Source organism: Pleurodeles waltl, chromosome 8, assembly GCF_031143425.1.
Source record: "Pleurodeles waltl isolate 20211129_DDA chromosome 8, aPleWal1.hap1.20221129, whole genome shotgun sequence".
NCBI lineage: Eukaryota > Metazoa > Chordata > Amphibia > Caudata > Salamandridae > Pleurodeles > Pleurodeles waltl.
The window spans coordinates 740887928-740914586 of NC_090447.1; the positions used below are offsets into that span (position 1 = coordinate 740887928).

Sequence of the window (26659 nt, forward strand, 5' to 3'; positions counted from 1 at the left end):
GGTTGTTCAAATGAGCCTGACTGGACCCAAGACAGTTTTTGCAAATGTATTCCACGGTAAGGCTGCATAACCATACCATATAATACACCCAAATCCTCACACACAGAATGTCTTCAAGAGAGAGAAAAAGGAAGGGAAGGAAAAGGTGGAGAGAAAGTGATTAGAAAGGGAGAAGAGAAGGAAAGAGAGAGAATAAATGGATGGAAGGAGAGATCTCATGAGGAGACAGAGGAAGCACATCTGGTTTAATATTTTTTGTGTAGGCAAGCACAAGTTGTAACATAAATAACTGGTTGTACATGCAGCAAAAAAGTACTGCTACTAAAATGGAATATAACATTGACATTACACATTATGCTAATTTTGCATGAGTAGAACCATTTATGCCTTCAAGCACATTGTTTTATTGGAAAATAGGTACAAAGGATGGATCATATCCAGCAGTTGTGACATAATCAGTTGATGGCTAACTGAACACAAAGGACTCCCAGTCTGTCTTATCTTATGGGTGTAAGGATCATGGAGTGGTAACGCAAATGGAGCTAAATGGACAGTTGTATACTTCTCTACAGAGTTTATTGTCTAATTGAAGTATGATTATCAAAAGATGACTTTGTTCTACTCTTCGATTGTGTTAAGGCACTTTGCTGAACAAATTCACATATGAATAGAGTTCATGCTGCAACTTCATGACATTGTCAGCATTTCTCCAGTGTTGCCTCTGAAATATGGTTTACTGACCATTGCTCTCATCCACTTGATGATATCATACTCAAGGTGTGCTACTGACAAATAAGGTGACACCAAGGGAACGAGCGTTGACAGTTTGGCATTTTGTTCCAATCCTATATTGTATCAGATGTGCTTTTACTTTCGGCATTATTTGTCAATATATGTCTGGTTTCATGTGCACCAAGTGTTAAATACAACATTCACATTGTTTCAGTTGGTGAAATGTGGGCATATTCTTTTCTATTGGTGGTCAACGCACAGTTACCACATTTTAAGTGGCCACTAATATTTGGTAATCCCAACTATTGGTCTTGGATATATGGGAGAGTTTCCAAGTATAGGCTTGTAGTCTTTGAGCTTTGATCTTTTACCTCTTGTAAAAACGAATAGCAAAAGGTCTGACATCAAACCTTCTGTTTGCAACATAGGCCAGTGTTTTTTAAATATATTTTCCTATTGCCATAGTCTCTCTGGTGATTCAGTTTCTTTCTTTCTTCAGGTGTTGTATCAATGGTTCTTCTAGGGGGCAAAAACATGCTTTCTTAGTGGATAGTTTAAATAGGGCACATCCGTAGTCTCTTTCAATAAGGTCTCTGCCTCTTTGAAAAACCCTTGTTTCCACTTACAGTGTTGTCTTTGCCAGAACCATCATCAACAAATTCTTGAAGGATGATAAGACCTCCCACGTCAAGCTGATTCCAAAGACAGAAAAGCAACGTCCCAGACCCTTCCACCTTTCACCCAATCTCAGACTATGCCTGAGCAAATTTATTGAAAAATCATCAAAAAAATCTCTACTTCCTTTTAAGAAAGTAGCCTTCTTGCAGACTATTAAATAGGACAGATGGAAGGACAGTGTCTGCCTTCATCGCCATCTGGAGTGATTTGAAGGACACCACACACACAAACAGAGTTGCTATGCTTCTGCTGCTGGACCTTTTTCCTTCCTTTAATCTGGTGAATCACCCTACCCTACTTAAGAGAATGAGTGACCTTGGTATCCATATTACCATTCTGAACTGGATTTCCTCCTGTCTCCCTCTTCTCCAAAAAATCCAACATTGCCTCCCTTCAGCCTCCTTCCAACTCCTACGCCGGCATCCATCTTGGTCCACCATTACTACTCTCCTCTTCATTGCAAATCCAATCCCTTTACTGAACTTCATCATGTCAGTGAAGCTCACTTGTTACAACTATTTGGTATATAACTAAATCATCTTAAAGCTCAAAAATCCCTCAGACCGAGATTGCAGTTCCCTAGGCTATGTCCCTAAAGCAGTGGCTCAGCAGGTGGTACAGCGTTCCACTGCTTGAAGGCATTAAACACCCTAAGTTCAGATTATTTCAAGCAGATTTTCACCGGTACAAACTGGACAAAGTACCATCCCACTTCCAGCTGTCCTTAGGCACTCGGATGCCCACCAGCTAGCTTGACAGAAACTATGGACCAGGAGGTGAGCTGGGGTCCAAACTGTTGCTTGCACTGCAAGTAAGTCAAGTGGTTAAAGGTGACTTTTACATCAGGCAAGTTCTATGCCTCAGCTTCCCTCATCCAGGTTTCCATTACAGGTTTAAGAACACCATTGTCTTGATCCTGTAATGTCTAGATCATGTGGCGCCCATTCAGTCTAGAATGAAGTGGTCAGACACCTCCTACGTGTGCACATAGAAAACTACATTTCTCAAGCCCTGCTGTTCACAGCTATTAGTCTATGGCTAAACGCAGCTCATTTAAGACTTTCTGGTTTCTCTAGTGAGCCATATATGGCATTGGTCCGACCTTTTTCTAACTAAAGCTGAGGAAATATTCCTGAACAAGTATGCAAAGTTTCCGTGGCTACAAAGCTGACAATCCCATTCTTCAGAAACATGTGCCTTGGTGTTTTTTTTTTTAATCTCTGAAAGAGCAGTCAAGCTCTGGTTCTCTCAAGGCTGCAAAATATCATGAGTAATTAGAGAGGTTCGTAGTCATGGACTCAATAGTGAATTTGATGAGACTTTTGCTACACTCCTATATTCTTCGACCGATAGGAACATGCACCTCTTGGCATCACCGGGATCGGAGAGGCTCTTCCTTTCCTTGTTGACCAGGTACTCTGGAGCCTATTATTTAAGTGACTACCACGTCTGGTGGCACAACTCAAACTGGGTCTTATTGTTTAATTGTTTCTCAAACAAACCTGTATGTATATGCATCTCTTTACAGTCATATTTACCAATGGACTACCACCGTAGCTAAGAGGTAACTCCTAATTCTGTGCCCAGTGCAGAGTACTTAGAGCGGATACTTAATGCCATAGCTTCTGAACTACTTTTACCCTTCTCTACAGTTACCTACAGATTTAATACTAGTGACTCTACTAGACATAGACTTTGACATTTACTATCTAGGCAACCACCACCTTATTCCTATATACTCTCCACCTATTAATCCTTTTGTGACTGTCTTTGTGACTTTGTGACTGTCTTTGTCTTCCCACCACACATATCTCCTTACACAATGACACCACTTTGGCTTTTTGCTCATCCAGTTGACGTTTGTTCCTCTAGTGAGTGTTTGTTACCATTGTGCAGTGACTCACAAAATTAAACCATCTTGGTTCTTTCACATCCATCTGCATATGTTATTTTGAATACACAGCTTATCACCAATTTGCAGTGACTTACAGGTGCGCATTAATTTGGTTATGGGTTATAGGACATATGCTTTTTCAAAACTTCACCGTTGAGTCCATGACTACAAACCTCTCTCATGTCTTATTACTCATGCTATTTTTCTAGCCCTGAGAAAGCCCCAGACATTTACACTACCATGGTGTGAAACATGTGTTGGCTGCTGTTCTGTTGCTCATAGACTACTATTGTGTCAACCATGAAAAAAAATATACATAAAACATCTGATTTCTGATTACTCAAGTCTACTGTCATTGTATCTCTACAAAGTTCTACATTGTAAAGGACTGTTATGATTAACCTGTTTCTAATATGTACAATGCTTAATGTGCGTCTGTGATTGTCTCTAAATACTGTCATGTAATTTTCCCCATACTTTCAGTATGTTATGCACACATTTTTTTAGAATAATTGACATAGCCGGAATAGACACTTTAAAGGTACTTGGATCCCAAAACCCCTCCTTTTTAAATTAAAGCTCTGGATCTTAATTTCAGCAAATATAAGAGCCAGCTTTGATCACCTTGAATGTATGAGAGTGGTAAAAACCTGGTTGTCCCCAAAAAAAGAATGACATGATTATGCACCAGGGGCGACTGGTGTTCATAGGCAAAATGGGGCGCTGCTCTGCCACCCTTAGGGGAGAGGCAAAAACAGGGAAAGAAACACAGATCACCTGAAAATAACTCACTGCTCTGAGACAGTGTGCTGAATTTCCTGGGTGAACTCTAGTGCCCTTTGCAAATGTCCTACTGCTCAAGCACCAGTCGCCTGCCAGGTGCGAAGGTTTTCTTCAACCTGCAGGCACAAGCTACAGGAGTGACATCACAGGAAAGGAAGTGCTCAGTTAGCAAGGGATTCAGTTGCTTTTGGAGTGCATAAACAGTGGCCCTTGGAGGAGTTACAAAACTCAATCCACTTCAACGGCTGGGGGTGGGGCAGGCCGATGAGACAAGGAGGGAGTGGGTGACAACAATTTGTTGGTCATCACGGAGGGGCAGGCTTTAGGAGGGGTGCAGGGGGCTACTTTCCTGACAGTAACACATGTTTAGTACTGCATTTGGTTTCACTTTGGCAAAAAACGTTATGGAGCTGAGCAGGACAGAGTGCTCCTTATCTTGACCATAGAGGCCCATGAGAGGGGAGTACCCAGCTGAAGACAACAATTGCACTAGTGGACTAAGAAGTAAGTGTGCAGTTAAGCTTCTGCCTACATCAGGAGCATTGTCAACCACCCCCATGCTTTGGCAGCAACAGTAGGGTGGGGTTCTTGATGGGCCTCTTCTTTTTGCAGCTCAGCAGGCAAAAGCTCATAATTAACTTGGGGTGAGTGAAAGGAAGTATGGTAAATGAATGAATGGATGGTTGGAATAATTGGTGGATAGACAGGTGCATGGGTGAATGAGTGAAAGGATGGATGTAAGAATGGAAGACTGAAAGGCAGGGAGGGTGTATAAGTGAAAGGAAGAATGGATGGATAGATGGATGGTGAAAGGTTGGGCTGAGGGATGATGAGAGAAAGGATGGGTGGATAGTAGAATGAGTGAAAGGATGGATGAGTGGAAGGGTAAATGGATGGATGAGTGGATGGATGGATGGATGGATGAGTGAAAGTATGGATGGGTGACTGATGTATGTAATAATGGATGAGTAAAACAATGGCTGGATGAGTGAAAGGCAGGGTAGATGGATGTCTGGATGAAAGGACGGATGGATGGATGAGTGAAAGGGTGAATTGATGGATAGATGAATGAGTGAAAGGGTGGGTGGCTGAGTGAAAGGGAGGATGATGGATGGTTGGAGTTAAAGGGTGGATAGAAGGAGCGAAAGGATGGATGGATGATTGAAAGGATGGGTGAATGGATGGATGAAAGGGGTGGATAAGTAAAAGGATGCATGATTGAATGGATGAATTGATCTGATGAATGAGTGTCCCTGGACGAGTGGCAGCTCTGCTTTATGGGCTCCACAGCTACACTACACCCTCCTTGTTTTATGGTTCATTTTTATTATACCAAGAGTGAATAATTACTCACTCTTGATATAATAAAAAGGAAATGAGACCTGCTTCGGGTCCAGCAACAAACTGAGACAGTTAGTGACATTGTTTGATTGCTGACGCAGATGCATGAAGGCGCCTGCGCCATTTCAGCACTGTGAGCATGACTGTGTGACTTTGTGTGTGACTTGAAGTGAGAGAGAATCAGTGAAGAAATGAGTCAGAGTGAGTGAGAATGAGTGACAGAAAGGACCAGTATGTGTGAGAATAAATGTGAGTGAGGGAGAATGACAGTGAGTGTAACTGAGTGTTACTGTGTGTGAGACTGAGTCACATTAAGATTGAGTAATTCAGAATGAGTGAGAATGTGTGGGACTGAGTGATACAGAGTGGGTCAGAGTAAGACTGTGTGAATTAGTGAGACCAAGTGAGCCTGAGTGAGTCAGAGTGAGACAGTAAACTTAGTGCAAGAAGCTGTGAGAGAACCCTTCAAGAAAAAGCTCTTTGGAATTCGAGCCAAAGATTACGCCTCACCTCTTTTAAGGGTCACCAGCTGCCACCAGGCATCTTATTAACCGGTTCTGTGCCCTGGACGAGGTGACCTCGTCCAGGGCTACAGTTCCCGTGTGCCTTGGATGAGGTCACCTCGTCCAAGGCACACGGGAACTTGAGAGAGCGCTAGCGCGCCCCCCCTGTGCACCCACCTCCCCCCCAAGGCGGGGATGGAAGGGGAAGACCTTCCCCTTCCACCCCCGACATCACCCCCACCCCCCTTGTGACGTCAGCGCACGCTGATTAGTCACAGGGGCCTCCCCCATCGCTCTGGAAGCTCTGCTTCCAGCGCGATTGAAAGAGAAATGCAAAGCATTTCTCTTTCAATCACTGGGGAAGGCCCGGAGGGGCTTCAAAGGGAAGGAAATGTATTTCCTTCCCTTTGAAGCCTCTCCCAGGGTTTCAAAAGCCGGATTGCTTGCAATCCGGCTTTTGAAACCCCACTAGACACCAGGGATTTTTTTTTTTCCAGATATTTACATAAGGGAGCGACCCCTTGGGCAAGGGTCGCTCCCGGGGGGGCATTTTTCGAAAAGGCCTTTTCTGCCCCCCCGGGGGCAGAAACCTCTGGCACCAGGGATCATTTTTGTTTTTTGGTTTTTTTGTTATTTTTTTATTTTTATTTTTTAGGTGGGGAGCGACCCCTTAGGCAAGTGTCGCTCCCCGGGGGGGCAAATTATATTTAGGCCATTTCTGTCCCCTTTGGGGGCAGATTGGCCTATTTTGATGAGGCCAATCTAACCACTAGACACCAGGGAGTTTTTTTTCTTTGCGTGAATTTCACGCAAGGGGAGTGACCCCTTAGGCAAGGGTCGCTCCCTGGGGGGGGGGGATTATTTTAGGCCATTTCTGCCCCCCCTGGGGGCAGAAACCTCTAGGCGCCAGGGCAATTTTTTTTTCGTGTTTTTTTGTTTGTTTGTTTTTTTTAGAGATGGGGAGCGACCCATCAGGCAAGGGTCGCTGCCCTGGGGGGCAAATTGTATTTCGACCATTTCTGCCCCCCTTGGGGGCAGATTGGCCGATTTTAGGTCAATCTGCCCCCAAGGGGGCAGAAACCACTAGGCACTGGGGATTTGTTTTTTGGCGCCAATGTCACGCAGGGGGAGCGACCCCGTAGGCAAGGGTCGCTCCCGGGCAGGGGGGGTTTGGGGGAAGTGGGGGGTCAAATTTGTTTTAGGGCATTTCTGCCCCCCCCCCTCCGGGGCCGGCTGAGCTGGAGGCCAAAATCCACAGGTAGGCACTTTGCAAAAAACACCTCTGTTTTCTGTAAAAAAATATGTTGTGTCCACGTTGTGTTTTGGGCCATTTCCTTTTGTGGGCGCTACGCCTACCCACCGAAGTGTGGTACCATTTTTATCGAGAGACTTCGGGGAACGCTGGGTGGAAGGAAATTTGTGGCTCCTCTCAGATTCCAGAACTTTCTGTCACCGAAATGAGAGGAAAAAGTGTTTTTTTGGCCAAATTTTGATGTTTGCAAAGGATTCTGGGTAACATAACCTGGTCAGAGCCCCGCAAGTCCCCCATCTTGGATTCCCCTGGGTTTCTAGTTTTCAAAAATGCGCTGGTTTGCTAGGTTTCCCCAGGTGCCGGCTGAGCTACAGGCCAAAATCCACAGGTAGGCACTGTTTTCTATGAAAAAATGTGATGTGTCCACGTTGTGTTTTGGGCCATTTCCTTTCGTGGGCGCTAGTCCTACCCACACAAGTGAGGTATCATTTTTATCGGGAGACTTGGGGAAACGCTGGGTGGAAGAAAATGTGTGGCTCCTGTCAGATTCCAGAACTTTCTGCCACAGAAATGTGAGGAACATGTGTTTTTTTAGCCAAATTTTGAGGTTTGCAAAGGATTCTGGGTAACAGAAGCTGGTCAGAGCCCCACAAGTCACCCCATCTTGGATTCCCCTAGGTCTCTAGTTTTCAAACATGCACAGGTTTGGTAGGTTTCCCTAGGTGCCGGCTGAGCTAGAGGCCAAAATCTACAGGTTGGCACTTTGCAAAAAACACCTCTGTTTTCTTTCAAAAAATTGGATTTGTCCACGTTGCGCTTTGGGGCATTTCCTGTTGCGGGCGCTAGGCCTACCCACACAAGTGAGGTATCATTTTTATCGGGAGACTTGGGGGAACGCTGCGTGGAAGGAAATTTGTGGCTCCTCAGATTCCAGAACTTTCTGCCACAGAAATGTGAGGAACATGTGTTTTTTTAGCCAAATTTTGAGGTTTGCAAAGGATTCTGGGTAACAGAACCTGGTCAGAGCCCCACAAGTCACCCCATCCTGGATTCCCCTAGGTCTCTAGTTTGCAGAAATGCACAGGTTTAGTAGGTTTCCCTAGGTGCCAGCTGAGCTAGAGGCCAAAATCTACAGGTAGGCACTTCGCAAAAAACACCTCTGTTTTCTTTCAAAAAATTGGATGTGTCCACGTTGCGCTTTGGGGCATTTTCTGTCGTGGGCGCTAGGCCTACCCACACAAGTGAGGTATCATTTTTATCGGGAGACTTGGGGGAACGCTGCGTGGAAGGAAATTTGTGGCTCCTCTCAGATTCCAGAACTTTCTGCCACAGAAATGTGAGGAACATGTGTTTTTTTAGCCAAATTTTGAGGTTTGCAAAGGATTCTGGGTAACAGAACCTGGTCTGTGCCCCACAAGTCACCCCATCTTGGATTCCCCTAGGTCTCTAGTTTTCAGAAATGCACAGGTTTGGTAGGTTTCCCTAGGTGCCAGCTGAGCTAGAGGCCAAAATCTACAGGTAGGCACTTCGCAAAAAACACCTCTGTTTTCTTTCAAAAAATTGGATGTGTCCACGTTGTGCATTGGGGCATTTCCTGTTGCGGGCGCTAGGCCTACCCACACAAGTGAGATATCATTTTTATCGGGAGACTTGGGGGAACGCTGGGTGGAAGGAAATTTGTGGCTCCTCTCAGATTCCAGAACTTTCTGCCACAGAAATGTGAGGAACATGTGTTTTTTTAGCCAAATTTTGAGGTTTGCAAAGGATTCTGGGTAACAGAACCTGGTCCGAGCCCCACAAGTCACCCCATCTTGGATTCCCCTAGGTCTTTAGTTTTCAGAAATGCACAGGTTTGGTAGGTTTCCCCAGGTGCCGGCTGAGCTAGAGGCCAAAATCTACAGGTAGGCACTTCGCAAAAAACACCTCTGTTTTCTTTCAAAAAATTGGATGTGTCCACGTTGCGCTTTGGGGCATTTCCTGTCACGGGCGCTAGGCCTACCCACACAAGTGAGGTATCATTTTTATTGGGAGACTTGGGGAAACATAGATTAGCAAAACAAGTGTTATTGCCCCTTGTCTTTCTCTACATTTTTTCCTTCCAAATATAGAAGAGTGTGTAAAAAAGACATCTATTTGAGAAATGCCCTGTAATTCACATGCTAGTATGGTCACCCCGGAATTCAGAGATGTGCAAATAACCACTGCTCCTCAACACCTTATCTTGTGCCCTTTTTGGAAATACAAAGGTTTTCTTGATAGCTATTTTTTACTCTTTATATTTCAGCAAATGAATTGCTGTATACCCGGTAGAGAATGAAAACGCACTGAAGGGTGCAGCTCATTTATTGGCTCTGGGTACCTAGCCCTATATATCCCTGCAACCAGAGGAGTCCAGCAGACGTAACGGTATATTGCTTTCGATAGTCTGACATTGCAGGGAAAAGTTACAGAGTAAAACGTAGAGAAAAATTTATGTTTTTTTCACCTCAATTTCAATATTTTTCTTTTTCAGTTGTTATTTTCTGTAGGAAACCCTTGTAGGATCTACACAAATGACCCCTTGCTGAATTCAGAATTTTGTCTACTTTTCAGAAATGTTTAGGTTTCTGGGATCCAGCATTGGTTTCATGCCCATTTCTGTCACTGACTGGAAGGAGGCTAAAAGCACAAAAAATTGCAAAAATGGGGTATGTCCCAGTAAAATGGCAACATTGTGTTGAAAAATTTGTTTTTTTGATTCAAGTCTGCCTGTTCCTGAAAGCTGGGAAGCTGCTGAGTTTAGCACCGCAAACCCTTTGTTGATGCCATTTTCAGGGGAAAAACCACAAGCCGCCTTCTGCAGCCACTTTTTCCCATTTTTAAAAAAAAACGAAATTTTCACTGTATTTTGGCTAATTTCTTGGCCTCCTTCAGGGGAACCCACAAAGTCTGGGTACCTCTAGAATCCCTAGGATGTTGGAAAAAAAGGACGCAAATTTGGCTTGGTTAGCTTATGTGGACAAAAAGTTATGAGGGCCTAAGCGTGAACTGCCCCAAATAGGCAAAAAAAGGCCTGGCACAGGAGGGGGAAAAGGCCTGGCAGCGAAGGGGTTAAGCAGCTATCCAGATTGTCAGTATTCACAAATATGATTCGGTCTCTTTTCGGAACCTTACGCACAATACCCAGCGCTTCCAACATAGATCTCACTAAACTTACACACTGCCAGCCACGCAGAGCAAGAGCAACCTCTTACTCGATCTAATGCAAGCAGCTGGGGGCCACCTCAGGCGTAGGAGGCTCTGTACAAATACTACAGTGTAGCACAATGTATACTGCTGCTTCGCAAGTACCTGCACTAAAACACGCTGGTATGCTTTTTATTTCTTCTGTGCCACTGTATCGAAGAGGAAAGACTGCAATTCCCTCATTGTTCCGTTGCCTGTCACAGTGGGCGCAGGTCTTGCGCAACCCAACAGCTTTACTTCACTGCTCAAACTCCTTTTTTTGGTTTTACACTGGCCAGTTAAAGGGCAGACAGGCCACCCTACCCATGTTTGAGGTCAAAGAGGAATGCCTCTCTTGTCTGGAAGGATCTATAAAATCGCATTCCACTTGGTATGGCCCATTTATTTAATTGTTTGTGGTAATGTCTAACCGGCTTTATTGCTATGACTCTTTATGGCGTGTGTGAACAGGCGCACGGCCCAGGCAGGGAAGGAAGGCGCTTGTCAGCACCGAGTGTCTGGCACTTTTTCCCTGTAATTGGAAAGATAGTCTTTGAGTCAGGGGCGTAGCTTCCATTAGTGCAGCAGGTACAGGTGCACCGTGGCCTTACTGAATCATGATTGTTGCGCAATTTCATAGTTCGAACAGTTGACAAATGGCGCGTTTTCTTCCGTGCACTATGTAAGGCCCATTGCACTCTGGCTACCTCACTGCTTTGACGTGTTTTTTTCTGTTTATTCTCTAGGTCCTTTCGTGATGAATACCCAGGAGGAAATCCTGAAAACAATTGCCGATTTCCAGAACGGGACAAACGGATTCGAAAGAGCCAAGGCTTGGAGGTCAAAGATTGGAAACAAATGAGGGGTTCGTGGCCTCTTGAGGTCACCGAAGGAAGAGTGCAGAGTGTGTCTACAAATTGATCATTATTTTCCTCCCATGCTGCATTATGTATTAAAGACGCATATAATCATGCGTGCACACTGCACACCTAATAACCAAAGTCGAGATGTAATTGCCTAAATTCGTTTGTAGTCATAGAAGATGCTCGTTTGTGGTGTTATAAATACGCATAATCGCACAGCACTGTTTTGCAATGTACATGTGTAGCTGTCAGCTGATCCCATGTCACAAGGATGAGTTTGAATCAGAATGTTCCAGCCGTCTGCACTAAGCGTGCCGAGACGTGTAGTTTTAATTTTCTCTTGATATGCCTTGACCTGCGAGCACCAACCAGCATGATTAGTGATTTAAAGGGAAATACATGACTGGCTGTAAGGCGTCATCGCGACATGAGGCAAGGTGACACCTATGCAGGTAACGTGCTGATCGCTGCCGGGGTCGCTTCTAGTAAGGTCGTGTATCGTTTTAACAACTGTTGTGATCCAAACATAAAGTCAAGCTTTTGGTGTATATGTGTATTTTCCGTCACTCTGAACTTCGTTATACCAACCATGTGTAATAAAGTGCTTGACTGCAGAGCGCGTCAGCTTTCTTCCGCTGCTTTTTTAAGTAAAAATCGTTCGAGGAGTGACTCCTTCCTGGCGGCACGTTGAGTTTGGTGGCCGGGTTTCGTGTTTCAGGTAATCTGTTTTGGGGCAACGGTTGGCGGGAGAAGTCGTTTAAAGGGACCGCGCTATTGGTGGCTGAAACTGCAGCCTGTCAAAATGGGATGAGAGCCAAAATGGGACTGTGTTCTACTAAAGTCTGTGTCAGATTTAATTCACATGTTTCTTGTAACTCCCCTGGAGGTTGCCGAGTACGGACAGGCTCCGATCTGGATCGCAGCCCTCGGGAGCGGAGGACATCGGGGGCTGTAACCGAGCATCCTTCAAACAAGCTGCAACCTTGGAACTAAATGCAAAGCTTTTTTTATTCTTGAGAAAGATTTTGGCAAGAGTTTCGTGATTTCAGCGGCTCTCTGGTTTCACCTGAAAGATACCTCCTAGCTCCGGTCGGCACCTGGCTCCCCCAGAGGGAATATGTAAACAAACGAACCGAGACACAAACAACTGTTTCAAAACTGTTCGAAAACCCAGTTAGACCGCTGAATGCAAGTGACAGGACTGAACAGTGGTTGCTCCCTGGGTTTCATTTTCATCGTGTTTCCTAGTTGGGGTTTCTTGCGTTATTATTTTTGTTTTTTGTTGCTTTTTTATATGCATCACTGTGTCTGGCTAATCTAGTGAGGATACATATCACCGAACACAATGCATAGCCTCTGGGCTGTTGTGCATCTCTGCATGGTGTCGTTCCTGCACTTGATGTTGGGCTTTGGTTGCGAGCTCAGCTCTCTGAAGGTAGGTGGATTTTGTATGCCAGTCTCATAATAATATTGCGTCTTATTAAGCGCTCAAAGTTCGGGCTATCCAAGCGCTGTAATAATAGATACACTGGTACCCAACCCAGTTGTACTAATGGTACGGTCTTCGCGGGATGTAAATCAGAGCCGGGTGGGGGTGGAGTGTACGGCGACGTGTGACCTGCACCCTGCAGATACAATTTCAGCAGTGAGTGCATCAACCCAGGGGACTCTTTTACTGAGAATTAGAGTTTGCATTAGACCCCACGTGTTCTGTAATATTACTATATATTTGTGCCTTTGTCGGACATGACTACATATTAACATGTAAATCTCAAGAGACCGTTTTGTTCTCTTGTCACTCTTTTTGTTAGCGTTGGTCTGTGTGCGTGTCAAAAAGAACGGATGGGACTGTGTTTTCATGAGCCTGGGGGTGCTTTTACCAGAAGCACTGTACCTTAAACACAGTTTCAAACATTGTACATAGCATGCTACTACCTACTCTCGGTTGAATGTCTGCTGGAGAAGCGTGTTAGAAAAGAGAGATATGAAAAACTCGGTTTGGCTGAAAGGAAAGCATTTTTAGATCATCGTGCACAATGTCAACAAAGGTGTTTGCTATTTTAAATTGTGTTTATATTTTAAAACGGGCTGTACGCTGGCTGCGAAGGGCTTTCTCCCCACTGAGTACAGTGAAGTTGGCACAGCAAGTGCGTAATTAGAAGAGGTATCCCAAACTTTGGGGGGAGGGGGGTCTCTGACAAGATTTCCGGATCACCACACGCTCAAACTCCACACCATTAATCTCCCCCCCCCCCCCACCTGTCACCCCCCATTTGATGCTTACCACATTCAGTTGTGGGGGGTAGGAGAGAGCCTTCCTGGGTTAACTGAGTGATGCCGGCAGTACTGCTGCTCTAAGACCAGGACCACTGGAATTTTGTGACATTGATGGATAAATATTGTAGCATTTCTATTGCACTTACTCTCCCTATCTGGAGCCCTGAAGCACTTATCAACACAGATAGCACTCTACCCTGAATGGTGGATGTGGTTGAAAAGCGTTGTCTTCGCATTGAGCCTGTGTAGGAAGTGTTTAGAATCATGCATGATGACCACTGAGGTGGGGTTCTGGGATGCAGTGCTTGTAGCTGTGATCGAACAGGAAGTATGAAAGAGATTTTAATAGTATGTGTATGCTGGCAGGTCTGACTAGTGCTGCAATTCTTTTTTTGTGTTGATACTTTCTCATGTTTGTTCTAAATCCAGTTTCCCATGCTGGCAGTTGTAGGAGGTTGTCCTCTCCAGTTTAACGCTCTCTGGTGGGTCGGTTTGCATGTGTAGAGAAGGAATGAGGGGGGATCAGCGATTTGCCCGAATAGACTGCGTTAGATTCCGTTTACATGATTGCCAATTTGAAGACAAGTAGGGATTTTTGCCAAGATGCACCGATTTATACTTGTCCTTTTATTACTGACTTTTCAGGGTGTCAGGGCTCAGTGAATGTGAGCATTTGGGACTTATAAGGTGGACTTATTATACAGCAGAGTTGTTTAAATGATGCATCACGAAAGGTAAATTATGTTGTGACGCCGTCTGTGTCAGTATTATTTCATTGTTTTTATTACCTTGATATCAATACTGTCAGAGCAAGAGTTTCACCTCCTCAGTGCTAGTTTAACACCTGAATACAGCAATCAGCAACATAGAGGTGACAAGTTTACCTTTGCAAATGGCCTGCCGCAGCACAGCACCTCTTGTGCTCCTTTTTTTAGTGATTTTTGATATGTTTACATTTGTTGAAATCTGCAAATATGTAGCAGATTGTGGATTATAAAGCATATGCGATAAATCCCTTGTTATTCTGAAAAAGCTGCAGAATTGGATAATTCCATTTACAATGACAAAGGTGTGCACTGGTTAGCCCATATACAAACATATACTAAAACTGCCTCTGCTGTAAACCAACAATTCAGTCTATGCACAAGACAGTATGAGTCTGAATTTACAGGGTGCATTATTCATCACAATTATTGTATCTTATTTTTGATCCAAAAGAACTTCATTTACACTCACAATGGTAGAGCGCCTCATGAATGGCTAGGAACATTCACTCACATGAAATTAACACTCATGTAATTTCAGCAATACAGAAGAAATTATGAACACTGTGCAAAGGATATCTAAAGTGACAATAACCCATCACCATTAGGGAAGTGTTCTAAGTGCAAGAAATGTTGACAAAGTACATTTTCATAGAAAATGTTTTTTTCTTCTTCTGTCTGGTTTGGTAAAAGCTAGTGTTCACCAGTCAACTGGCTTGGATTCCAAGCGGGGGTATGGTTTCATTTAGTTCTTCACAGGGTGTAGTATTTGTCCCACTGTCAATGGTCAATACCAAGTGTGAGGACTTGTAAATTGTTTTCTGTCCATTAAAATGTCCATTTGTCCTGGTAGGGGGGCAATACGGCAGTGCGTTTCAAAACCTATTTACTAGGGGTTCTCCTTAGGACAGGAGTGAAGATGGTTCTGCTGGGGAATAATACTTTGAGATTAGACTGGCAACCCTCTCGAGAAACTTGGGAGGGGCCGTAGGAAGTGGATACCTTCAAACTTACCACATAGCACAAAGACCTGTGGTGCCTGAGATGGCTGGAGAGTCGCCATGTTGTCATGACTGGGGCTACAAAAACAGGATTCTTTCATTAGACATGTGCCACCAGATTGTGCTGTTTTATTGTGGCCATACCCGGTGAAATGAACATACTTTTTTTTTATAGTTTAAGCCCACTCAACTTCAGCCTGTTACGGAATTCTCATGTACCAGATGTAGGGAATAAACTTTTAGGGATTGGAAGAAATGTTAGTCATGACACAGGATTCCTCCACTTCATGATAAACCTCATATAGCAGCTGTAGGGAATGCACGTTTTACCTTTAGCTGAGAGCTAATGTGGTACAAGTTGGGACAGTGGTTCACGAGTGGTTTAATTCTTGGGAATGTGTTCTGTATTGCTGATATTAAAGGTGGTGTTGCACCCTTTCATAATATATTGTCTCATATGCTGTCCGGCTACATGGGAACTATCATATTAAATGGAATGTGTTATGGGTGTCCTTTGTTGAGGTGCTGCTGCTAGCTATAGGGAAGGAGTCCTTGCTTTGTGGCTAGCTATGTTCATGGCATGATGGGACGTATAGTACACCTTGGGAGAATGGTTCCAGAGTAATTGAATGCTTCAGTATTTTAACCTATAGAGAATATGTCTCAGAGGTAGTCCACGTATATAAGCAATATCTTATCTTCGCGATGTGTGTTGGCTTCCCTTGTATATGGGGGCGAAGTATAGTTTTTATGTTAATTACTCAATCATGGGGTGATCAGGATTCATGTTATTTTGCAGTATGGAATACAAAGCAGAGGTGACCTATAGATTTAGGTGGGGGTGCTCACTAAATATATCCACATCTAATGACATTACTTCATATTCTTTGCCACCTTGTACAATCGGTAGTGGTAGGGGGCGAAAACATGTAAAAAATTGTAAAAACACCTATTTTAGGCACGTAATTAGTTAGAGGATGGATATGATTATACATCTCATATGCGAATAAGTAGTAGTCGTCAGTACATGTGAGTGAAAAGGGGAAACTCCAATGTGGGTCACCCCTCATTTTACTCGTCAAACTGCTTGGCCTAACCTGCAGCTTTGCTATTGTGCCACCACAATACATTAGTGCCTCAGTCAGTGCCATTAGTGTTGCCAGCCTGTGAACTTAGGTATTTAAACCATACCAGACACGCCCACATGTGAGATAACATGAAAGATATTCAGTTGGAATAGTATGCAGCCTAAACAACACAACACATTTCAGCTCAGGCAACACACAACCACTAGACTGAAGTTAACAGCTATGCATGTGGCACTCTCACCCATCGACAAACATCCCATAAATCAACCCACAGTAACAATAATAATCATCTTTTAACACAGCTTTGAGAAAATAAGTCTTCACAGAACAAACACAGCATACCCTATGGCCTTCATTACGAGTGGAATGGCGATCCTCTCTCTAAACTCCACCCCAGAATGTACCTCGACTGGGGCTAGAAGTAAATCCAGGGTGAAGAGTATAATTAGGTTTACAGGTGGGGCCACTTTTGTGCCTTTAACATGAGGTGTTGATGGGTGAATCAATAGTTGCATTGACAGATCCTCTTTCCTTCCCATAGTTTCTCACTGAGATTTCCATTACTTTCAGTAGTAGGATTCCCTGGGGGGATATTTCCCTGTCTGTAGATCCACCACCAATTGTGGATCCCAGTGGAACAGTAGCCCCTAATGACCCAATTATAGATTCTAAGAATCTTGCAGTGTGGCTCCGAAAGGAGACCTAGCCAGCATAGTACTACGAAGCCATGTAAATGGCAATGGCGCATGGCAGAAATGCTAGGATCATAAGTTATATTATGTTATTTAAGATAACACAGACCTGTTGCAGAGGCACAATGGAGGCCTCCTGCAGCCCCGGCGGTTCAAGGGTGGGGGGCAGCGTTCCTTGTTTTCCAGAGGGCCCATTCACCCTCTAAGCCATGCCGTTGCATACCTTCCAAAATGCATGCAGTGACATGGAATAAGAACTAGTTAAACGGTCTGGAAATCCACTCTGCTTTTCCGAGCACGTGAGCGAGGGGCGGGGAGGGGTGTCGGGGGCAACCGTTCAGTGGGGGCCCATTGAGCCCAAGACCAGTCTTTATCTGTGCAATCTGGGAGATGCCAGGGTCCCTCATCACATTATGCGTTACAGCACTGACCTGTTGTTTCACAGGGCAACTCCCTATGCCACACGGTTTCAGCACACCTCACACGGCTACCTGATGAACAGGCCCGTCACACTGTGAGCTGGATACACACAGAGCTCATCTGTCCAGAAAGTTCAGAGATGGAGCCATATTCTAATACGAACCTGTCCAGGACATGGGACGTGGCTGCATATTAACAATTTTTGGCGCGTGGAAGGTATGTGTGACTGGGCAATGCAGGAGGATCCTATCTGGTCCGTTATCCCTCCTTTCTTTTTTTAGACTTAGAATCAGACAGAGATGCTAAATCTTCAGTTAATTTTCAAAAGTTGCCGAGTCTTCCGGGAACTTCCAAAATGTCAGGGGAGTTAAGAAACCAGCCCCTTACTTGACGACTTATTAATGTTGCGATTGAAAAACTTAAATCAGGGACAGCCGGGGGAGCATTCCCGGATGCAGACTGTGTCTGCACTTTCTCAGCTACCACTGTGACAGGATGCAGTAAAAAAACACGTCTTGAGGAAATTACTTTGTGTCCTGAAGTTTGCCCTAAAAGCACTCCTCTTCCCTTATTCAGACAAGCCCTGGAGCTGAAACCAAGGGTGAATTGAGGGAAGTCATTGGTCTGCAGAAAGTATTACGCAGTAATGCCTCCAACGCCCCCGTCCCCCCCCCACCCCCCATACCCTTTATACTGGTACACCGCAATGGTATATGCACATCCTAAACTGTAAATCTCTCCGTTTTTGTTATGTAGGCTTTCTGTCATTAGAAAGCTGCATTACAATAGAAAACTAAAAAGGAAAACGAAAAGACGTGTACCGAAGCCCCATATTTAGAAATTATCTGTAAATTTGCAGGATAATATGCCCACCTTATGGGAGTGTCATTACTGCACACATTTATCGTTAAATAGTAGTAACCCGTGGAAACTGCAAGTTTTTCTGTATCTATTGGTGTGGACTTGGCTACTTGCTCCGGTTTCCGTGTTGACACTGCTTTAAGCGGGCTGGCACTGACTGCTTTCTGTTCCAGGATATTCTCATTTTGCCTCACCTGAGTCCGGAATTTCTCGTTTCTAATGCCCAGCACCGGAGCTTGCCGAACAGAAGCGCAGAGAGGCGGCTCGTGACTGATGCTTTCCTTCCACCTAGCCAGCTGCTGCTGCTGCGCTTTGGCCAGCCCAAGTCAGCCGCATACAACAAAGGTGTGAGCCTCCATGGGCTTAATTTGTGCTTGTTGTTTCCGGTGCTGAGCACCGGAACTTATTTCTGAGGGCCGGCGCTTAGTTTTGTGTCTCAGGCATTTACTGTTTAAGACACGTGGGAAAGACGGAGGAAGAGAAAAAAGAAGAGTCAGAAATGAGAAAAGCAGGAATCTGCAAGAGTGAGCTGAAGGGGCGGGGAGTGGCTGTTAATGGATTGAAGAGGCCCGAGATGACTTCAGGATTACTTTGCCTCAGTATTATGTGCTCGCACTTTTAATTGCAGAAGCCGCGTGTTTAGGAGGAGGGCTTTTAACACCGGCACCTTTTTATCTACAAATTAAGCACTGTGGGCTTTAGAGGTGTTTGTCGTCCAGTGATCGAAGCCGCCCTGGAATGTCATGCATATGTATCCTAGCTGGGGCACAGTGACAAAGAGCACAACTCTGGTCCTTGTGCATGGCATAAGAAATTACTCATGTATGCCACAAGCCAGACTCCCATTCTTACATTCATGACTTTCCCAGAGAGTAGCTTGATACCCCCCTTGTCAGGTTATAAAGCGCTATTTTAGTGTATTTACAATACAATCTGCCCCACTCTTGGAGGTTATCCTCACCTAGCACACACATGGGAAGACTATAGCTTGCTTCACACATTACATTTATTGCCTTGCTGATGGCAGGTGGTCAGCTATTGTGGAGAACCATTTCAACTGCTCTATTTGTTGTCTTTTCTGAGAACATTTTTTGGCTTCTTTTGTGATCCTGAGTATCTCTCACAAATCTGTTTTTTAATGGCTTGTCGTCAGGTAAAGAGATGTTACTACTGGGGGAAGTCCGGATGTGCCCATATTCCTTCATGAATCTCGTTATACTCAGCTTCCCCTCTTTAAGAAGAGACTCCAAATTTCAGACAAGTGCTTGGCCAATTTGTATCCGCCCTGAATGGGTTATAATTCACAATTCAAGTAACCACTACCAGTGTTTCCATATTTAAATCTATTCACTTTATGGACCTCAAAAGAGTGAAAAGCAAAGTTGGTCCTACAGGCATACAAATCTATGATATTCATGTTCTACTCTTATGCATACATCTGTCTTTGGGCGTCCATCTTGGAAGTTACAAGTTGACCTGTGCTGTAGCAGCATTAACCCAAACTTACAGGTAAACTGCAGTTTGATGTTGGCTCATTAATACCTTGGGTATCTCACAGTTATTGGAAATTATAACCTTCCTATTATACACAAACACACCCACCACTCTACCACTTTCAAGTTAACCCCTGAGGTACCTTAATGGCATTGGAACTACCTCCCCCCGTTACCTGTACAAAAAGCTACCAATTTAGTTTAAATCATTTTTTACATTGTTTTATGGTTGCATACATCAACATGATGGGTCATTCCCATGTATGTGACAGGACGTGTTTCCAACGTACAAACCAGCCAATGCCCCAACTTTCACACCCGCCACAGCAGCAGATGTAACTCTATAGCTGACATTTTATTGTATATTACCTCTACAAGGGGACCATATGTCCTCTTCAGTCAACAATCTGCCCTGTGACAGTAGGCCCAATCCTCGAGCCTATTGGGATTTGTGAGGCTTCTATTATCTTTGTGGGGATACTCCAGTATTGGGTCTCACATCTTAATGAACTTATCCAATTCGTCTTGTAGGTCAAATGCACTCTTTTCATAAGCTAACAATTACCATAAACTCTGCGGCCACATTGTGGTATTTGTGATGGGATCTTTCCCCAGAGGCTCAGTATCATCTGTTTTGCTGCTAGGAAGGGGTGGGAGATTCACTCCCTTTTGGGAGAGTGGAGGGGATAGGAATTCTTTTGAGGTAATCCCAATAATGTTGATGTAGGGGACCTAACTAGGGACTTCCCTTCAGTGTCTGCTACAGCAGTTAGGACCTCCTTCCAGAATTGATCCAAATGTGGGCCTGCTGGTGTCTTATATGAAGTTGCGCTGAGGTCCTATGCGATCTCTGTATGATCATATAAAGTACTTCCCTGTGCATATGTAGCTAAATTAGTCGACCGGGTCTGGATGGTCTTCCGTTGTTTATCTTCTAATGCAATGCCTTCATCCTCCACCCAAGACCTTTTGTAACGGGATTGTCTGTGGGCTGTTGGCAAGTAGGTTGTTATAGATCTGGAAGCTCAAGTGGCAGGTTGTGGTGAGAGGTCCTGAAGGAACTTTTCTAGATATATGAAAGATCTTGTGTCTGCTGCTTTAAGTGGGGGGTGAAGGACACTGCCTGATTTGCAAGTAATAGAACCTTTCTCTCTCCAGTATGTGATATGTCTGTATGATGTCTTCAAAGGACCGAATGAAGCCCTTATGGAACATATCCCTGAGTCAATTGCAGACATTTGTGATCCATGTCTGAAACCTGGCTCGCTCAAGGCCGGGGGAGAAGTCCATGTTCCCACGTATTGTATTCAAAGTGGGGGGTGGGGGGTGGGGTGGCGGGGTATGGTTGCCCTTTTGTAACAGGAGAGTTATTCCCAGGCCTTGCAAGTAGCCCTCATAACTGGAGAGATGTAGAGATTCTGGCACCTTTGGCTTTTAGGGAGCCATAAGACCTCGGCAAGTGGCCTAGCTGTCATGTTCTGATCTATGAAGCACTAGGATTTGTTCATCTCACTCTGGAGCCACTCTACTATGTATCAGACCTGAGTTGCCAGGTAGTAGAGATGAATATTAGGGATCCCCAGCTATCTGTGTTTCGGATGATGCATGCTGGTCTGGTATCCAAGTCGGGGTTGTTTCCAAGCCAGTGTAAAAATTTTCGGCAGGCCATGTGCATATATATCTTGAACATAAAGAGTCAGAGTCACAAAGGTGAGGACACAAAGCAGATGTGACAAGCACTCGTAGAGCATGAAATGGAGTGAAGTAGAGCGGTAGGAGTCGCAGGGGGCTGCAGGACATGGCATGGCACGAAGGAAGAAAGGAAGCGGTGCGGGGAGGAAACCGGAGTAGACCCAGAGTGAGAAGCGGGTCTGGCTCACAGCACAAGACAGGAGACTGGAGATAGGTTGCAGAATGCAGAACTGCAGGTACCGAAGACGCCACAGGCCAGGCAGGCCTCACTGCACCACGCCTCGAAGAGGACCCTGGGGGGAGCTGCAGCCACAGTGAGGCTAGTTTCAAGCTCCAAGGCTCAGCCCATTAAGCTGGCGGTCTGCAGCAGCCCTTGGCACACCAGCCCTTGAAGGCACCTCGATGGGGTGAAGAGTTCCCACCACTCTACTGTGCCTCAAATTCTGCTCCACACCTCCCACCTGCTCCATCCACCTCTTCCCCACTCTACTGCTCCTTGCTGCTATTCGCTCCACTCCCTAGTCCCCCCTGGGGTGAGGCAGCACACAGGGGGTGTTGCACTCACTTCAGGTCACTACATAACAGCCACTGAATATTAAAGGACACTAAGAAGCCCCGAACAGCCGTTAATAAAAGGAGCTCCACTCTCCTCCTTTGTTCTTCACCTTCTCTTGACTGTCTGAACCAGCTACTACAGCTACAACACTTCTGCCTTACTAGCAGTAATGACACTCCAGTATCATAGAGGGCCCCTGCCTGACCCAGTATATGGAGCTTACCTGGGTCTATTAAGGAGCACTGTGAGGATACAAAGAGGAGCAGTGAGCGGGAGGTGTGGTCACTCTGCTGGTGTCACTCTGCTGGTGTCCCCCGTTAGGGGGGCCTTGCCAGGAGGGAGAGCACACAGAAGTGGTCACGCTAGTTCGTGGGACGGCTTGCCGTCACGTGCCCTCCTTCCTGCTCCCTCTTATTTTTTCATAGTTGCAACTAATCCCTTTAAGGTAATTCATTTAGATAATATTATTTTGGCAATTAGCTCCCCTGAAATGGTTCGGGTTTCTTTTTATAGGAGAGGTTGAAGGAAGTCAGCTACTAACCTAAGCTCTATGGTATTTTAAAATGTTGGAGTAGTGGTCAGCCTGCCAGAGCCCGGTGTCTACATCTTCTGGGAGAGGCATCAGATAGGGGGTATACACCACCTCCCGCTTAAAATCGAATTAACTGCCCATTAGAAGACCTCTTGGGGAGTGTTTTTCCCCCCCTAAATGGAAGAAATGAGGAGGGAGGTTGTATAAACACAAAAAGAATGACTGCAAAAAAACTGGGATCCGTCCTCTTGCTAACGGGGAAGGCCTGCACAAAAACTAAATCAAATTCCTTACATAACGGCACCACTGATTGCTGCACTGGAAAATAAGAACTCAATCCTTTATCTGTTGGAAACAGAGAAATTCCCTAAAGAAGTTAATAAGGGACTTCCTCCAGAGACAATCAGGGATTCACAGCATCAAAATCCGTGTGGAATCATTCTCTGGGTGGTTTCCCCAAAAGTGATGAGTCAAGTGGAGAATACATTAACACCACTGCCCCAGGTGGAACCTAATCTGAAAAATAAAGTGGGTATCCTAAGAGTGGTCTCTGGGCTTTCCCCTCAGTTTTCCAGTGTAAGAATCTCATTGTCCTTGAACAAGGATTTTAAATGACTTGACATTGACTTAGCACTATGTAGGAAATATAGACAACTTGAAAAGGAGTTTATCTCAGAACCATTGGATTTTCCACCCGACAGTTGCTTCTGGCCTGCAACCTTTTAGCAGTACTCCTTCCAAGCATTTTTTTTATTATCTCAATTATCAGTGATGCCAGATCTGGTGAGCTAGTGATGCCATGTAAGTGTCCGGACAAATAGATACAGATTTCGGTCTCCCTGCTTAGGTTAGAGAAGCTTTTATCTTCTATTTTGTGGAAACATTTGTAGGGGGGTCGGAGTCTGTTTTGGCTAGGGTGACTGCCATATTGAAAGAACTGATTGATAGAAAGAAAGATAAGGGATTTTATGCTGATCTTATATCCACAGTAAAGTTCACCACTTATCAGTGAGGGAGTGGCTAACAGAAAAAAGCAAGGATGCAAGTGGATGTTGGTACCCAAGTGGGAACACCGTCATGTAGTGCCAGCAGTAAAGAACCCCCCATGGTGGAAGATGCAGCCGGCTTTATACAATACATCTTCGACTCTGACACAGCGGGTTGGACAGATATTAGGTCCATTGACACAAATTTATGTAAAGGAAAAGATGTTTTCTCAATTTTAAAATCATGTCCCAAACAGGATTCAAGGGTGAAGGAGCCTGGATCAACCTTGCTAAAGCGTAAAGGAAAGACCGATAAATGGAGGGGGAAGAAACATCCTAAACATAGATTTTCAAAGAGAGGGTGTAGAAAGCTACATTTAAGAGAGGAGACAGATTCCACATTAAGGCCAGTAGAGTCTCCAAGGTCAGTATGGCAGCTGTACTTCTCTGAGGCTGGCCCACGACAGAGGTCTCCCCACATTCACCTTCTTGCCCAGTGAGGAGCTCAGACGGATCAGTGGCAGTCATTCCAATGGGCCAGCCCCGACCCCTTCATTTTCTTTGAATCTAGCAGCAATGTCATTCAAGTCCAGAAGTGCGAAGAAGGCTCCAGTAGATTGTTCTCCCATGAAGCGAAAACACATATATGCAGGATATGGGTGACTCCTCTTCACTGGATTTTATTTCACTTTTTGATTCTGACCTAATTATGAACAGATCCGCCCTACTCACCTGCTTCTTAGACACAGAGGGGCATATTTATACTCCGTTTGCGCCGAATTTGCGTCGTTTTTTTCGACGCAAATTCGACGCAAAACTAACTCCATATTTATACTTTGGCGTTAGACGCATCTAGCGCCAAAGTTCATGGAGTTAGCATCATTTTTTGGCGTGAACACCTTCCTTGCGTTAATGAGATGCAAGGTAGGCGTTCCCGTCTTAAAAAATGACTCCCAGGCATGTGCGTGGTATTTATACTCCCGGGCAAAAATGACGCCCGGGAGTGGGCGGGGCAAAAAACCCCGCATTTGCGCCTCTTTTTAACGCCTGGGTCAGGGCAGGCGTTAAAGGACCTGTGGGCTCAGAATGAGCCAAGAGGTGCCCTCCCCTGCCCCCAGGGACACCCCCTGCCACCCTTGCCCACCCCAGGAGGACACCCAAGGATGGAGGGACCCATCCCAGGGAAGAAAAGGTAAGTTGTGGTAAGTATTTTTTTTTATTATTTTTTTGTGGCATAGGGGGGCCTGATTTGTGCCCCCCTACATGCCACTATGCCCAATGACCATGCCCAGGGGACATAAGTCCCCTGGGCATGGCCATTGGGCAAGGGGGCATGAATCCTGTCTTTGCTAAGACAGGAGTCATGTTAATGGCGTCTGGGCGCCCAAAAAAAATGGCGCAAATCGGGTTAAGACGATTTTTTTGCCTCAGCCTGACTTGCCCCATTTTTGGACGCCCAAACGCCATTTTTCCCTACGCCGGCGCTGCCTGGTGTACGTGGTTTTTTTTCACGCACACCAGGCAGCGCCGGTCGGCTAAAGCCGGCTAACGCCATTCAATAAATACGGCGCCCGCATGGCGCTTCAGAATGGCGTTAGCCGGCGCTAATTTTTTTGGCGCAAAACTGCGTTAGTGCAGTTTTGCGTCAAAAAGTATAAATATGGCCCATAGGGGCATATTTATACTCCGTTTGCGCCGAATTTGCGTCGTTTTTTTCTACGCAAATTCGACGCAAAACTAACTCCATATTTATACTTTGGCGTTAGACGCATCTAGCGCCAAAGTTCATGGAGTTAGCGTCATTTTTTGGCGTGAACACCTTCCTTGCGTTAATGAGATGCAAGGTAGGCGTTCCCGTCTTAAAAAATGACTCCCAGGCATGTGCGTGGTATTTATACTCCCGGGCAAAAATGACACCCGGGAGTGGGCGGGGCAAAAAACCCCGCATTTGCGCCTCTTTTTAACGCCTGGGTCAGGGCAGACGTTAAGGGACCTGTGGGCTCAGAATGAGCCCAGAGGTGCCCTCCCCTGCCCCCAGGGACACCCCCTGCCACCCTTGCCCACCCCAGGAGGACACCCAAGGATGGAGGGACCCATCCCAGGGAAGAAAAGGTAAGTTGTGGTAAGTATTTTTTTTAATTATTTTTTTGTGGCATAGGGGGGCCTGATTTGTGCCCCCCTACATGCCACTATGCCCAATGACCATGCCCAGGGGACATAAGTCCCCTGGGCATGGCCATTGGGCAAGGGGGCATGACTCCTGTCTTTGCTAAGACAGGAGTCATGTTAATGGCGTCTGGGCGCCCAAAAAAAATGGCGCAAATCGGGTTAAGACGATTTTTTTGCCTCAGCCTGACTTGCCCCATTTTTGGACGCCCAAACGCCATTTTTCCCTACGCCGGCGCTGCCTGGTGTACGTGTTTTTTTTTCACGCACACCAGGCAGCGCCAGTCGGCTAACGCCGGCTAACGCCATTCAATAAATACGGCGCCCGCATGGCGCTTCAGAATGGTGTTAGCCGGCGCTAATTTTTTTGGCGCAAAACTGCGTTAGCGCAGTTTTGCGTCAAAAAGTATAAATATGGCCCAGAGTCTCTACATTTAATCCAAAGCAGGGACATCAAAATCTTTCTCTAATGTGAGGGGTGGGCCTAAATCAAGGGTATTCTTTTACTCTAAAATTATCGTAAAGACGATCCTACAAAACATTGAAAGTTTACAATGTAGAGGTATTGACATTCTACTAGTATGGGGTGTATGGAGGGCGGGTCACAAGTATGAATTATTCCCAGGGTAATAAACAGTGTACGGGGCTGTCCTCCCCTTCATTCCGGAGGGGAAATATGATAGGTGCTGTTCAAGGTTTGCAAATACACCTCGAAAAAGATGTCAGACTGGTGGCATATAGGGATGTCTCTTGATGCTCTGAACTAAGTATTTATAATAAAACAAAGTTGGAATTGGCTGCCAGGGGTTTTAAACAGTGACAGTTTATCTAATCGCTCCTTGTCACCTTATAATTAGCAACGAGTCAAAGGTTGTTTCCTG

At 45.2% G+C, this 26659-nt stretch overlaps 2 protein-coding genes across 6 annotated transcripts in view; both read left to right on the plus strand.

Moving 5' to 3' along the window:
• PIR (pirin) overlaps nt 1-11864 on the plus strand; it is a 586627-nt gene extending 574763 nt beyond the window's left edge. For all 5 annotated transcript variants that reach the window (XM_069204946.1, XM_069204944.1, XM_069204948.1 and 2 more), the window contains one exon: nt 11134-11864. In XM_069204946.1, coding sequence (XP_069061047.1) covers nt 11134-11249 — 116 coding nt within the window. In that variant the 3' untranslated portion in view covers nt 11250-11864. The remainder of the gene's footprint in view (nt 1-11133) is intronic.
• Nucleotides 11865-11972: 108 nt separating this feature from the next.
• Nucleotides 11973-26659, plus strand: part of VEGFD (vascular endothelial growth factor D) — a 615378-nt gene continuing 600691 nt past the window's right edge. Inside the window, exon 1 of the mRNA XM_069204943.1 lies at nt 11973-12685. Within this exon, the coding sequence (XP_069061044.1) occupies nt 12596-12685 (90 nt within the window). The 5' untranslated portion in view covers nt 11973-12595. The remainder of the gene's footprint in view (nt 12686-26659) is intronic.